This window comes from Phaenicophaeus curvirostris, chromosome 15 (assembly GCF_032191515.1).
Source record: "Phaenicophaeus curvirostris isolate KB17595 chromosome 15, BPBGC_Pcur_1.0, whole genome shotgun sequence".
NCBI lineage: Eukaryota > Metazoa > Chordata > Aves > Cuculiformes > Cuculidae > Phaenicophaeus > Phaenicophaeus curvirostris.
Window position 1 is genome coordinate 10,125,644 of NC_091406.1, and position 15,383 is coordinate 10,141,026.

A 15,383-nucleotide genomic window follows, 5' to 3' on the forward strand; every position below is an offset into this window, starting at 1 on the left:
CAGAGTTAAAAGTTTTATTCATTCAACATCTCACATTACAAATATTTAAAAATTATATGCATACTGGTATAAATAGTCATTTGCAAACTATTTAATAACATTAATTTTCACTAGCACTTCAACAAATGAACTCTTTAAAAAAAGTAACTTGTGTTATATAACTTAGAGTAGAACATACAAAAATATGAACTTAAACGTGAAAATGACTTTAATAAAAAATGAATTACCCTTATTTAAAATGCTATAATAAATACTACAACCTCCCCATACACAGTAAAAACTATATGGAAATTCAGCCAAGTAGTACAATTAACTGACATACTTAAATAACTTTTCCTTCTGATAATATGAGCAATACATTGGGGGAAAAACATATTAGGGATTAGTAAAAACTAGACACCCACTTGCTAAAAGTTTCACTTCCAAAAAATATAACAAAAAAATCTGATGAAAATTATAAAAACTAATTATACTTTAAAATTTAAAAATATAAAAAATAAAACAGTTGAATACAATATTGTCCCAATTCTTACAATGCTATCACAGTAGCTTTAAAATAAGATAATAAAATAAAGCAAATGACCAAAACCTTTTATTCCATTTTTTTAAAAATAATCTCAAATTTACATTAGTAGAAAGATTGATTTCTGATTCTTTTCTTTAGAAACACCAGCAAGAAAGAGGATTTTCTAGAACAGTAGAAAATGACATTTTTAAATGTCTGCAATTAAAAACAAAGAATTACACTGCAAAGATCTTCCAGAAGTCTGAAATAGGTATTGCACATAACTTGAAGTTAACTTGCCACAATTCATCACATTCAAGTTTTAAATCACCTTTTAACAGAAGGTTTTAACTCTTCAAAAACAAAAGGGGTGAATTATCAAGTCTTTCCAACAGCATCCTTATAAAATGCTAAAATCATTCACTGCAAGTTTTAAATTTGCATTCTGCAGAGGTCTGTGTATGGAGAAGTAGATACTATACCAAAAGCACAGGGCAGTGGGGGTCCTTTACATATAAAATAATCAGAAACACTTTATTTTACATTGCAAAAATAACCATGTAATTACTCTGTAACTACATTGTAAATACATGGCCAGTGCCATGCTAGTGTGAGAAAACTACATGCGTATTAACCCCTTTGCAAATTGAAGTGATACCCTAAGACTGGTAACCTAATTACATGTTAATTATGTTTGGAGCTACGTGGTAACCCCAACTACAAATCCCATGTAATCAGAAGGACGTGTAATCACTATTTAAGTACAGAGTAATGTATATAATTGTTTATGCCCTGTAAATCGAAGTGTAACCAAATAATCTGTAAACACGCTTGTCACACAATCACAAGTGAATATTAGTAGAATAACAATTTCTTACATTAGTCATGCATACTAACATTACACGCCTGCCTCCTTGCAGGCTCTCTTTTATTCTTTAAATATAATTTAAAAGAGCAGACACGTTTCTGCATCAAACACCTAACATCAATTTTTTATTAATATTAAAAATGGCTAAACATTCACCAAAAACGTCTGCATTTGTGTATAATTTTTAAAAACTTAGTAAGAAGCGGTAGACAATTTTGATGTTTCTTTACTTTTAAATTTCTACACTATATTTATGCATTTAAATTTCATGGGTCTAAAGACAGTTTCATTTGTCACTTTCATGCTTTTCTTCTTTAATTCTCAACTTTACATATACTATTTCTTAAATTATATGTACACCAAATACCTGGTGCTGGGCTAAGATGTTTAAGCAACATGCTTTCTTTTCTCTGCAGATTCTAAAATAGCATTGCCAGTGCACAACATCCATAATTCAAAATGTATGCAGAGCACTGAAATGTATAAAAAGCAGAATATAAGAAAATAAAATTTATTAAAATTATTTATATTAAAAAATGAAGTATATGAAGATCTCTCAGTAATAAAAGTACAAAAAGCTACTCTTTGCAATATGAAAAATTGAGGTATTGCATAAAGAGATATCCCGTCAGTGAAAAGTGTGCCTAAAAATGCTCACTGTTGGAAAAACAAGATATACAAAAGTAGTGCATAACAAATATACATTATGTGCATGACAAAATAAGTTAGCTACAAAAACACTGTACCGAAATTCAGCAGGTCATGTACAAAGGGAAAATTATTATTCAAAGCTAGTTCTCAAACAGTGTTATTTCTTGTAATGGTAACCCATCTCACCTGTTTACTGGGTAGGATCGGCACAATAGCACACCCCAAGCCACCTACAAGCATTAAAAAAATTAAAGGAACATTCCAACTATAATTATGTACTTCAGAGAAAAAAAAGTCCCTGACAATCTACACAAGAGCACTCTGCATTTGCATTACTGTTGTCAATATTTTCAGGGATTTTATTAAAAGCAGCTCCCTTTCTATACTTGACTAGTAGACAGCAAATGTCTCCATTTTGACCTTTGGAACTTGGTAAGGTATAGTTCATTAAAGCCTGCATTGAAAATAAAAACTGCTTCTCATAAAGATAATCTGGGCTGGGACGAGGGGGGCCGACAAAGGCTTTTATTGGAGCAGACATTTTCCAAGCAGTGCTGAGGCAAGTCTTTGGTTTGAGAGAATCTAGGATGTTACCGTGCCGCTCGGGCAGTTCACAAGATTGCCACTAAATTTGTTTGTTTGCACACTGCTAAATAATCATTGGAGAAGTTGGCCAGGGCACTAGTTCAAAAGTAATAAAAATAATTTTCAGAACTACTCCTTCATTCAACTATTTCAAACTAAATCCCTGCACCCACTCTTTATCATTCAGTTAACATGTACTGTGTTAATGCTTCTCAAGGTAGAACTTATTTATAATAAAGCGGGCATTAACTTAGCAATGTTGGCACTTTAATACCTGTGTTTCTTTACTTCCCCATATCAAGTTCTGAAGAGGTGGAATCTTAGTTGGGATTCTTTCTACAGGAAGAGTAAGAAAGGCATATGCACGCTTGCACCATTTCATGCACAAATTCAGAAAACAGTGCAAAACAAGACTTAGAAACTACTTAGGTTCATGTCTTCTGTTACAATTAAGTTAGAGGGTATTCAAAACTAACTTGACATCCAAGATGGGAAGCAAATAAGCAGCCAATTTTAGTTTGTGTGACACAATGGCATATCAAAACTTCAGTAAAAATCAGCGATATCCTTGAGGTATCTTTAGGTTTTCTACTTTTTCATGTCAAAATGGAGAGCAAAGGCTGGCCCCTGATGAATGTTAGTATATTAGGATATAGAGTTATATATAGCCATCAAAAATAAAATCTATATATTTATCCTTCAGGAGAGGAAATGCCGGTTAACTAGTTGTCATTACTCTAGCTTTGGTAGGATTTCTAGGGCTGTAACCAGACAATTGAGTTCTCTTAAAGAAAAAACCAAAAAGTGCACTCCCCCCTCAGTAGTAACTTTACTCAACTTTTACATTCAGGAATTCTTAAAATGTAATCATTTTGATGAAAATATAGTAAGCTCTGCCTATCTCATTAGTAACTTGGATGTGGGTGGTAGTCAGAGGCACGGTCAGATAGCTACTGAGCTAAAATTTCAGCCTCAAAACCCTTAAGAGATATTTTTAAAAGGTCACTACTATAATGCTGCTTCAACTTTGCTCATGCATTTCTGTTGCTTTAAACATGCTCTTTCCTGTTGGTAGGTAAATGCTAACTTCATCTGTTGCTGGAAAAACCCGAAGTCAAAACAAAAAGAGAGGTAAAAACAGGCTTCCCTGGGGGAAAAGTGTCAGAACAGACTTATAGTGTTGTTGTTACACAGTTATTTTAATAAAAGTATTCTTATGTTCTTTATTAACAATAATTTAATTAAAAAACCAAAATACTCTATTGTTTCAATTATCTTTTCTTAATATTTTTCTCTCCTCTAAGAAAATGTTGCATGAAATTAAGTGTTCTCTCGGTAGTAAAGACAAGAGAATGCAACTCGCTTGCAACGTTATCGATACGAAAAGGAGTTCCTAATACAGTTTTCAATGACAAGATTCTACAAAATACCCATATTATAGGTCATTCTTTCATTATACTATTGTTAAATTACAGACTACTACAAAAGGACATGCTATCTTGAATAAGAGAAAGGGTCAGGTGGGATAGGGACAATCAGGATAACAGAAGAGTGCACTTAATTTGAGGCCTGCATATGAGCACTGCAGTGATCATTTAGTTCCAGCGGAATGAAATATGTCTTGGGCGATCTCCTCCCTCCTTCACCAGGGGCTTGTGGAATTCCCTGCCAGCACGTGAATGGATAGCAGCCCAGCAATATTCACAGTAATACTGCAGACAGGTAACATTAGCACAGAAAAATGGAGCAAATTTTCCACCGCAACGGGCCCCCTGACATTCATCACAAAGCTGATCATCCAAGACATATGGCTTAACTTCCACCTGTATTCAGAAAACGAGAAGAAAGTTTACAATTCTTAATAACAACATAGATAATGACTATTCCACACTACTTACCGTCTGTGTTCTAGCAGGATTGTGATCACAGCTCTGTAGTAAGAACATCACACTCAAGAATTTTCTCCCTCATTACACATGATCATTGTCATTAAACACCCAAAACCACAGCCACTTGAGAACAATCCTGCTCCCACTGTCTTCCTTCATCCTTAAACCAGAAACCAATGCTGACCATCAGTCTCATACATGCTATCACTGATTTACAGGAATGACCAATCAACCTATATTGTTACAGAACTGATACACAGATTCACATCAAAACCCTGGGGAATTTGGGGGGGGTGCATGATATTTTTATGGTTTGGTGATGTACAATTAAACTCCTACACTCTCAGGCAGGAATGTAAACTGCCTACACAACACTAACTACAGTAATAAATGGCATATTTCTGTTTTCTTTTTCTGTGGCTCAGTCTCAGAAAAAGGAACTCTACCTAATCTGGTTGGGATCAAATGAGAAACTTAAATTGGGACTGATGACCACCTATGCTGCCGGCATCAAGAGGCAGGTGACAAGCAGTAATTCAGTAGACAAAAACGAAGAAAAATTTCTTGAAGTTCTTAACTGATAATGACTCACAGGAACTTACCAGCTGGTGCTCCAAGGATACATCCACACTGCAACATCTGCAGGCTTCTAGCTTTTAATCTAGGTATTTACATACCAAAACCAAGCCTGCTGCACTGTGGGCTACAAAACCCTGCGCACAGAACTCCATAGCACTTTCTCTGTGACAGCAACGGAAAGATGGCTGCTTGCAGTATCCACGCTGGCTAGAGCACAGCTTTATCCCTGCAGCTGGCTCCGTGCTACTCCTTTCTCTATCTCGTAAACCTCAGAGGTAGCAGCTCATTCCAACAAGGGCATTCAAAAGTTAGTGTGTTTTTAAACTTACCCAATTTCATCACAGTGCAGACAGGGCACTGTGGTCATTTGATGCCTACATGGAGACAGTACAGCAGCTTTTTTTTTTTTTTCTTTTTCCTCATTTCCTCATTTTTTTCCCCTCCATGCCATCTCAGAAGAACGAATGCGTAGAAGAGCAGAGGCAGACATACATTCCTAACATTATATTCTCCCTTTATCTTCAAGATTGTTATGTAGTTTGAGGTTGGGTATTCATTGATGAGTATTTTCCACAAATGCTAAAAGGAGAACCTACAAATATGCTATGCAGGACTCCTTAACACAGCAATTCTGCTGCTCTACTAGGTCTACCCAGACATATTCAGAGGCCATACTACAGCTCAGGTATTTACACCTCTGCTTGTTTTAGCCTGTTACTCCAGCACTGGTTCTTCTGTAAGTGTACCACCCACAGATACTGTTCAAAGTCCTCAGCACATTTATTCAGTGTGCGCTGCATTGCACGCATCAAGTATGATCTGCAATTGTTACCTGTGCTAGGGATACCGTGGTTTCCCAACTACAGAGAAATAGCTTAAAATAGAGTAACTTCATCAGGCATACTTAGGGTGTCAGCACTTGGGAGCAGCTCTGCAGTAGTAGGTGTCAGAGGCCACTGAGCATTTCATTTGTGTTCTCTTTGAAGGGCACACCCTTCAGCAGCACCTCCTTGCCTAATTTTACAGGAAATCCCTTTTTGTTACTAATTTTATTTTTACAGGAAAAACTTTATTAGAAAAAAAATACTAAAAAATAGTATCTTATTAATAAAAGTAGTAGTGCCATTGTTGCACTTTTATATCTCTCATGCACCCAACCTCTCTAATAATGAACCCTCTGAGCAATATCGTCCCCACATTTCTTCTGAACTACACACAAAATGAGGAAATAAGGAGGAGTGGGAGGAGAGAAGGAAGAGGAAATAGATTGCACAATCTTTGCTAGCGTTCACAAGTACTTACTTCAATTTGCAGTCCCACCAGCTTCAATGGACCTATTCACCCAAGTGTCTGGTTATGCAAGCAGAAGTTGCAGAAGGACAGCCCAAATTATTTGCTCAAAGCCGTACAGAACTTATTTCAGAGCCAAGATTAGAACAAAGACATTCCAATTCACAGGCCCACTGTGAAATTGCTACAATTCTTCTACCTGAGCTTTATAGCCAAAGTAGAAGTGAAATGATAATCAGCTAATCAGCCATGTCTGGGGGTTTGCCTCTGTAGTAATGATAAAATTATGATCCGTAATGACAGTTATGTAAGAAAAATCCAGAGAACATGAACTGGACAGAACTGTAGATGAAATTATCTGAGCTTCTCAAAACTGTGGCCCAAAGATCACAGCAACTGGCAAAGTCACATTTTCTGCAAGCAAACTGCAGATCCATGTAGCATGTTCCTTTTATTTACAATAATAACAGAATAAAATAACTGGACACAGCCTTTATTTAAGCTGTAGAGGATGACTGGGAAGCTGTAATGCACACTAACGAGTTTACAGTGAACTACCATGATGCTCTTTAGGAGCACCTAGCACACAGTGTGTAACACTAGGGCCATATTCTGCCCACTCTCTCAAAAGATGCAGAATAGGAGCAAGAACAGCTCCATCCTTGGCAGATACCTTACTCCCTGGCATTATACAAACACTACAAGTGCAAATACTTGCAGTGGGAGTATATGACGAGTGCAATCTCTTATAAAAGGGCAAGGCAGCTGACATGCTTCCCAATATGCTAAGCAATTTGAGAAAGTCTGCTTCACAGTTGCCTCCCACGTTCCAGGAACAACAGCTCTATACCATTCCTTCATTTTTATTCTGTGTTGTATCTAAGTGGCAAAATCTAGCCCTAAATATGCAATTAATCTGATGTAACATTTACAGTCTTCACAATGACACACATTTCCATGGAAAAGCATTTCTAGCGAAAGCACTGTACAAAAATAGAATATGCTTGAAGACCTTACCCGTTTATCTATCTCTCCATGCTGCAGCTGAACAAAGCGAGCGCTGATAGCAGCTATGTAACTCTGTTGATTAGAAAATGCAACCCGCCCAGCTCCTTTTGGGTACTTCAGCTCAGGGTCTGTGTCAATTCCAGCATAGCACACCCCTCCATACAGTCGATCCATTATCATGGCAAGTTCCACTAAACCAGAAAGGAAAACGAAACAGTGGTGTAGACTTGTATTTTTTTTCTAAAAGCATCCAGTGAAACAGTCCATTTGTATTCATGTCCCCCACTATAAGTGTTGAGAACATTTAATACTTCCCTCACTGAAATAACTTGTTTCCCCCATTGCTCCCCAAATCAGACTGCAGAAAACGCAGTGTACCTGCTCGTAAAGGCCGAGGAACACCACCAACAAAAATGGTTTTTCGTGGATCAAGAGGCTGTGAACCATCCATAACAAAATCACTATCACTAAGGTTCCAAGGCCGGATCTGAACCTATGGACAAAAAGCCTTTTTTTTTTAACCATTCACAATTCAAAGTAGCTCAGTAATATAGATGAAAACAGTATCCTACAAAGAAGAAAACCTCTTAAATAGCTCTACTTTCTAAACTCATTTTCTACACATTCACCAATCATTTCTCAAAATGAAATGATAAAAGCTCTGTTAAGACAGACAACTTCATCGTACTAAATTTCACCACTTCCTTGTTACCCAAATTTCTGGGAAAAAAACTCACCCGCTACTTTCACATTTACTTAATCATGACTGAACTGTGCTGCGTGAGCCGCACCAATGCATACATATCTAGGCTATTCGTGTTGTTCTAGCCAAGCGTAAGCACCAGACTAGCGTTATCTTAAAGCAACAGGCTCCAGCACGCAAAGCTGTGTATTTACTATGTAAAACTAGCTGCTTTCTATTTGCCTACAGTTGGAGAAATTTGAAGTACAGGAATATAGCAGAAGTCTCTCCAACTATTAATAGATTCACATCAGCCCCAAAATCATTCGTACTCTAGATTTTAATCAATAATAAGCATAAAATACCTGTCTATTTACTACATCAGCAAAGGTAATGTTTAGCAAACTTTTTCCTAACAAAAATATGAATTATATTTAGACTAAAATACTTCATAATGTCTGGTTTAAAAATAAGTAAGTTGGTCTTCTCTTTGAGAACTTAATTTGACACCTTAAAAAATTTAAACATTAGCACTCTGAAGACAGAAAAATGGCATCTGAAGCAAATCATACAGGAATTGTGCAGGCCCTGACAATTCTACCTACTGGTTTGTCTTTGATAGTGGGGCTGGAAACACAAAGATAGAGCTTTCCATCTTCTTCAATACATGCGTCAATCAGTGCCTGTACGGAGCTTTCATCTTGGAATAGCAAAAACGCATAACCTACAAAAAGGGAAAGCAAACATATAATTTGTCTATTTGCCTGTAGGATAATAATTCAATCCAGAATTATGCTTGGCACCGTGTCATCATACTATAAGGGTGAAACTTCAGCATGCTCTCACACAATTCCAACCCAGCCTCCTCCAAGCCCTCTGCAGAGGCATGAAGGAAAGCAGGGAGCTTGCTGATCAGCACACTCTCCCCGTTTCCTCTGAAAAGGAAAAACCAGCAATATGTACTGAACAAAAGCCACGGCTGCAGAGGCAAACCTGCAAGGATGGTTGTTCATATAAGACACAAACTCCTCCCTGCTTCTACGGAGGACATTTAGTCCCTTTAAAGAGGACTAGTCTTGACTATTATCACAAAAATGAGGAACGGGGAGAAAAAGGAAAATGGAATTATGTAAAAACAAGAAGTTAAGGAAGAATTCCTTTAGTGCAGAATAACTGCAAAGCCACGTTCTAAATTCCATCAGTTTATAACAGTCCCAAGGATTCAACTTTTTCTCCCCCTAAACAATGGGTCACTGTCACAAAAATTATGCCTAAAACAGAGTCTTATGAAGAAAAATTATTCTAAAATGCCAATATGTTGTGGTTATCAGATATACCTTTAGGAGGAAAATAAGATTTGCTCTCAGCCTTGTGTGGCCAGTCTACAATTAAAGGTCCAAAGCGACGAAAACTAGCAGTGATCTCATCTGTAAAGACAGAAAGGAAATGGCACAAATTTAAATTGAAATAGAAATAAATGGAATGGAAGACAAATCTGAAAAACACTGATTTCAGGTAGCTTTATTCTATAAATGAACATTCTGTGACCCTAAAGGTTCAGCAGCTCATAGCAATGCTTACTAGAGTATGGGGAATCTTTATGACAAGGCAGAACACACATTAAGAGAACAAGATAGGTCAAAGATCAAGCTTTTCTTTCTACTGATGATTATAAATAAAAGTTTGTAACCCACTAATTCAAAAATACCAGCAGCACTCTAACTATACAGCTATCATAACTCAGCTTGAACTATTCTATCACAAAGGGTTTAGAGACAATTTGCTGACTTACTGGCAAGCAATCAGCTCTCTGAATGACTTATAATTGCAGAAACACTGGAGAAAGCCAAGAGACTAACACAAGCCCCTACCATGCCTGCTCATATCACATGCAAGCGCCACATGTGCAAATGCTAATTGAGCCTGACCTAAAACTTATACAAAATAAACTTGCAGGACACTGACGTCTAATTTTATATGAGAGACTGCAAGAACATATCACTATATCAAGAAGCAATTCTTGCATCCATTTCAATTCTGCCTTTGACCTCAAATCACTGGTATAAATTTGCATATGCTCATCTAGTAGAACACTCCTAGCAGCAATTCTGGTCTTCTTGGAATTGAGTGATTATTCCCTTTCCCTTCTCCACAAACACACTCAAACCATTACTAGTTACAGCTCTTTGGACAAGAATTTCTCATTAAAAACTGAAACAAAAATAACAAACTTCACATTGCTGAGTGTCATTCAAACAGGCAGCTGCTCAGATGTCATTTCTTTACAGTGTTACAGGGCTTTCCATACTAGCACACTGCTGGGGGTTCCTGATATACAATTTACAGGATTCTCTCCATACTCAAATTTGGTCAGAAATCTGAAAAGGTGTTATTAATTATGCCTCTTTCAGTTTGTTTACACTCTCTGATGACACTGCTAATGAAAGAGCAACTGACAATCCTCTGCACTGACAGCTTCTCTGTGCTTGACAGATCATCAGGAACATTTACAGCAATGGCAGGTTGTCAAGGTTACACACTGATGAAGATCTAAACCAAGGTGAACAATACTTACTAGACACCTATTCCTAAAATAGGTCTCAGTTCAGAACACCACTAAGGACAAATTTAATGTTAAAGCACATAAATAAAATGCTTTCTAGAAACAGGATCAGAAAAATCTCAAAAATTCAGCTATGATGTGGATTTTAAATTGTACATTCCTTATTCTAATTCACACTTGTGCATTTAACAGGAAGAGCAATGACAGAAGCAACTCTGAAAAACTGAAGCTACCCTCCTAGCACAGCTTTAGGAAAAGTCCTACTCTTCAGTAACTGGGGTCCATAGAGACCAAACTATTCATGTGCTCATCTGCTTTTAAAACAACAAAGGTGACAAAGTTGAAAAGCAAACAAAACCCCAACAACAAAGAACGAGAGACTGTAAGATAATTTTTCCTCTTCAAACACCATGTTACATTGACCTTAATCAAGTAGGTCTTATGTTTGACGTGGCAAAATGAAGTTTTACAAAACTTGTGCATTATGTATGTATTTAATTTTTTTTAAAATAACTGCAGAATTCTGTCACCTTTGCCTGTATAATGGACCTGGTTCTTCACTGTATGCAAGTGCCTCTGCACAGAGTCCTCACCATGCACACATTAGAAGCTATCACAGGACACAGTTAATCGCTGAAAGCAGCCTCTGAGAACCACACAGAAGCATCCAAACAGTGAGCTATGACTTCCAATTCTATACAAACTTTACAACACTACTAGCAATACTTCTACTGCTTCTGGTGTCTATAAAATTATTGCAATGTATTTATGAGTTTCAGTAGGTGATAGTTACTTGTTTACTTTTATCCCGTTTTTATAATTTTTACACTGTGAAAGTCAGTTAAATGTACGATAAAATATGATTTTGTTCTTCAATAGCAGAACAACACTGCAGCCTGCGCTAGTCTGAACTATCTCACATTTGACATGGACTGAAAGTTATAATATGCAAAGACCCACATGCATATCAAAGCCTTTCCATATGGTTTGGAAAACAATCTTTCATTAGCTAACAGACAAAAGGTTTCACACCACAGTTTTGTCTCTAAGCCAGAAGGAGCTTTTTTAGCATAAGATTTTCTGGGTATACCTTCATCAATATCTGGTGGCAATCCGCCGACAAAGACTTTACGGGAATATCGTTCCACTCTTTCTCCATTCTGGTGGGAGAAGCAGTGAGGTGATCCTAAACCACTGTGAAGAGTCTGATCCCCACGTCCGTCATCCAAGAACCCATCTTCCATTGGAAACAGTGAAGACTGACCTGAAGAAGGGGTTAAAAAAAAAGAAGGAAAAAAGACATACTAACAGAACAGTGCATACACTGCTGAAATCATTAAAAAAAAACAAAACCAAAACACTAGTTGCTGCATTAGCAATACAACTGTTTGCAATCTTCCCTTTTAATGAGCATTATGTTCTCAATTTCATGTCACCCTTACAGTTACTAATATCGTTCAGTAACTCAAATGCATGAGTTCGAAGAAAAGGTTGCCACCTTTTTCTTAACTGCACTACAACTAATGAAGATTTGAAACAGAACAGTATTTGTAATGGATGCTCAAGTTGACCACTTTCCATAATATTTTGTGTTTCTGGATAGATTTCTATTAAAAAGGTGTAAAGACAGAAGAGAACATAAGCCTGTTTTTTTTCTGGGCCCCTCCCAATAGCAGACATCACTAAAACCTAAGCCATGTATATAATTTTCCAGCGAACAGCTTCTTACAGTGCGTAGATACAATTTCACAGTGCAGATGGGAAAACAAGAATTCTACCTAAATATAGTTAAATACATTTCACATTTAAATTACTGATATCCAAACAAATCGTAAACCACCCACCTGTACATAACAAAAGTAACCCGATAAAAGCAGTAAGACCCACTGTAATCTACTGCAAATGAAGACTGAAAACTAGGCAATACTGTGCCACTCTTAGAAGTAAGTCTACTTAGTCGTTACAACAGAGTTTCACTAACGGACTCACTCTAAGCGAAAATGTTGTAAGCATGCTTCTCCTCACAAGCCAATATTCTACTATGATAATCCTTTATCATAGATTCCTTTAGTAATATTTATTACTTTTAAATAAGATTATTTTGATTTATAAATGCAACTGTATAATATCATAAGTAGAGCACACAAGCTGATCTCTTCCATCAATTCACCCTTTAGTTACAGTATTCAATATCTAGACAACAAACTGAGTCAACTTCTACTCATCTAAGGAGCACTTTAGGGATAAATAAATATACATGGGGAAAATAAACAAATAAATGAGGTGTGCTAAAAGTTTTAAGACCCATTTTCTTTTGCCTATGATGTGATATACTATGTCTGCTTCTCAGAATTCATTACAATCTACCCCAGCAACGTATTCATAAGGTTAACTTATCATGCTCTTGCTTCCCTCCTTTGAACTAAATTTATTTCTAAAAAGAAAACATCTTGAAAACTGAGTATTTGACCAGTTGCAACATAGAGACATTTTCCATGCAAAAATCAAACATCTAAGAAGTTGAAAGAAAAAAAAAGTACAATAAAATCTGCAGTCTACAGAATTTATACAAAAAAAAAAAATGGAAGGCTGGGTCAGCTTGCTTTATTTGAAATTTCAAGAACCTTTGTACACTTTGAATTAAAATCAACTATAATCAGGCCTATTTCTGTAGGCAGGCAAACCTGGTTCCTACTATAATAAAAATATTGCAATACAGACTTAAACGTTAACTTGTTTTCCCCTAGTGAACTGATGCACATGTCTCTTGTTTCATCTCTTAAGACCCCAGTCCTGCAGGTAGTGGTGGAAGGGAGCGATCCTCCATGCCCAAACAGCCTTTTCAGGCCCATCAGCATTACCTGCTGTTACAGAATTCAGCAAGCATGCTTGCAGGATCTGGTTCTTTAACCTAGCAGGCCAGGACTTACATTCACTGTAGTCTATGCTGCGTCATGAAACCCATCAGCACCCAAAAGGACCAAAATAAACTAAAATAAACTTCTTCAGCATTGGCATTCATAACATACACACAAACACAGCAACATAGCCCTCCAGTGTAACACACCATGTAGATGATGTCCACTGTAAGGGCTTGTGAACATTTCAGCCACAATAGTACTCCTGTAGAGTACTACCTAATTCAGTTAAAATGTTTATTATGGCATGCATACTATGTAAACTTATGTGAAACTGATGCTTTATAATCTTAAATTTTGGAGTTTGCCCTCTAGTAACAACTTAATGTTATTTCTCCCATGAGACATTGTCAACATTAGAAAATTAAATAGGAATATTGTTACCTCGCCTTCTCCCATATGTCCTTGCTGCATGTTAAATGAGAAAGAAAACAGCCTTTCAAACATTGTTATAAGGACCAAAAACCTTGTTTTATCGCCTTTATACTAACTGAATGATTCTCGAGCCTCTTCATACTCCAAGTCATTTAAAATGGTGTTCACGAGCTGACCTCCCCACCACCCACAATACCGTGCCTTCCTTGCACCCTCGCTGTTACTATTGATAAAACATGTTGATACAAGGCTGACAAGGTACATATGTATACTCAAACAGAGTTTTTGAAAGCAGTTTTCATTCTTAATTTGCACAATTGTTTTCAAATCTGTTCCTTAATCCTCTGCTGGGTGCATGCCTATAATGGCTCTTTTCTCACGCACTGCATCTCAGGACACATTCTGCAGCACACCACGCGCTCTGCCTCGCTAGGCTCAAACACACTGTAACACAGATCTTCAGCTGTACTGTAGGAAAAGCCCTAACGCAAGGAAAATGGAGGACTAGTGGGTTAATTTATTTTTTCAAATTAGGTTGCTATAAAAGCTTTGCATAGCCTACAAAATCCTTTGTTAAATTATTACGGCCAAATAACCAGCTGAAAAACTTAAAAGAAAAAAATCCTGCAGCCTGTGTACAACTGTACAGATACTCTCGTACATAGTACACTTCGCTGTAATTATCTGACAGCCACCCACTGCCTCCTACTTTTCATTTTCCAAAACAAATCAGTTCTACCACTAAAAAATACAAGATTCTTCTGTCTGGCTTCCAGGACCCATTGTTAGAATAAGGCCAAACTTTCTAATCAAACTTGCACATTCTTTCTCTTTTAATCTCATTAAAATCCATGTCTGAAAGCAGGCCAACTGTTTTCAAAACTTGATTTCTCCTGGCAAGTACTATGAGAAACTCTGAGCACATTTAAATTTTATTTTGCTTCCTCATTCAAAATTGAGGCTGACAATTAGTTTAAGCGTTTAAATATTTTTAAACCACAACAGGATTTGTTTCCTCTTTCAAAACAAAAATCATATCAATCCAATTTACTTCGTGATTACTTTACAACTGTAAGATCATTTTACTTCTCTGATCTTTTGCTGATAAGAGATACTCACAATGAACACCAAGAATGCAAAATAATGAAGGTCTAGTCTTCAGACTGGAGCAGACTCTCAAGCTTTCATACAGGTACTGGCTTTACGGGAGCATCTTAAAGGCAGAGGGCCTTCACAAGTATAGTTTTTCCATAGTAATTCTGAATATATATATCCAAGATGCTCATATAGTCCTCAAAGCATAGAGTTTTAAGTTTCCTTCATGGAAAGCAATCAACAATCTTACTGCATTTCTGACTAAGGTCAGAAGCCTTTGGACATTTTAGGAAACATCAAGCACTTAACAAAAGCAGCTCTGCCCATAAAGCCATAAAAAACTTGCTTGTGGTTTCTAGATTACTAACAAAACCA

General features: G+C 36.8%; 1 protein-coding gene across 2 annotated transcripts in view; it reads right to left on the reverse strand.

Moving 5' to 3' along the window:
- The window catches only part of CPEB4 (cytoplasmic polyadenylation element binding protein 4), a 42,440-nt gene continuing 27,057 nt past the window's right edge, over window positions 1–15,383 (reverse strand). The window contains exons 3-9 of one of the 2 annotated variants that reach the window (XM_069868907.1): window positions 13,923–13,946; window positions 11,711–11,884; window positions 9,395–9,484; window positions 8,663–8,781; window positions 7,754–7,868; window positions 7,385–7,566; window positions 1–4,432 (exon numbers count right to left, since the gene is read on the reverse strand). In XM_069868907.1, the coding sequence (XP_069725008.1) occupies window positions 4,205–4,432; window positions 7,385–7,566; window positions 7,754–7,868; window positions 8,663–8,781; window positions 9,395–9,484; window positions 11,711–11,884; window positions 13,923–13,946 (932 nt within the window). In that variant the 3' untranslated portion in view covers window positions 1–4,204. The remainder of the gene's footprint in view (window positions 4,433–7,384; window positions 7,567–7,753; window positions 7,869–8,662; window positions 8,782–9,394; window positions 9,485–11,710; window positions 11,885–13,922; window positions 13,947–15,383) is intronic. The other variant, XM_069868908.1, reaches the window with a different exon arrangement.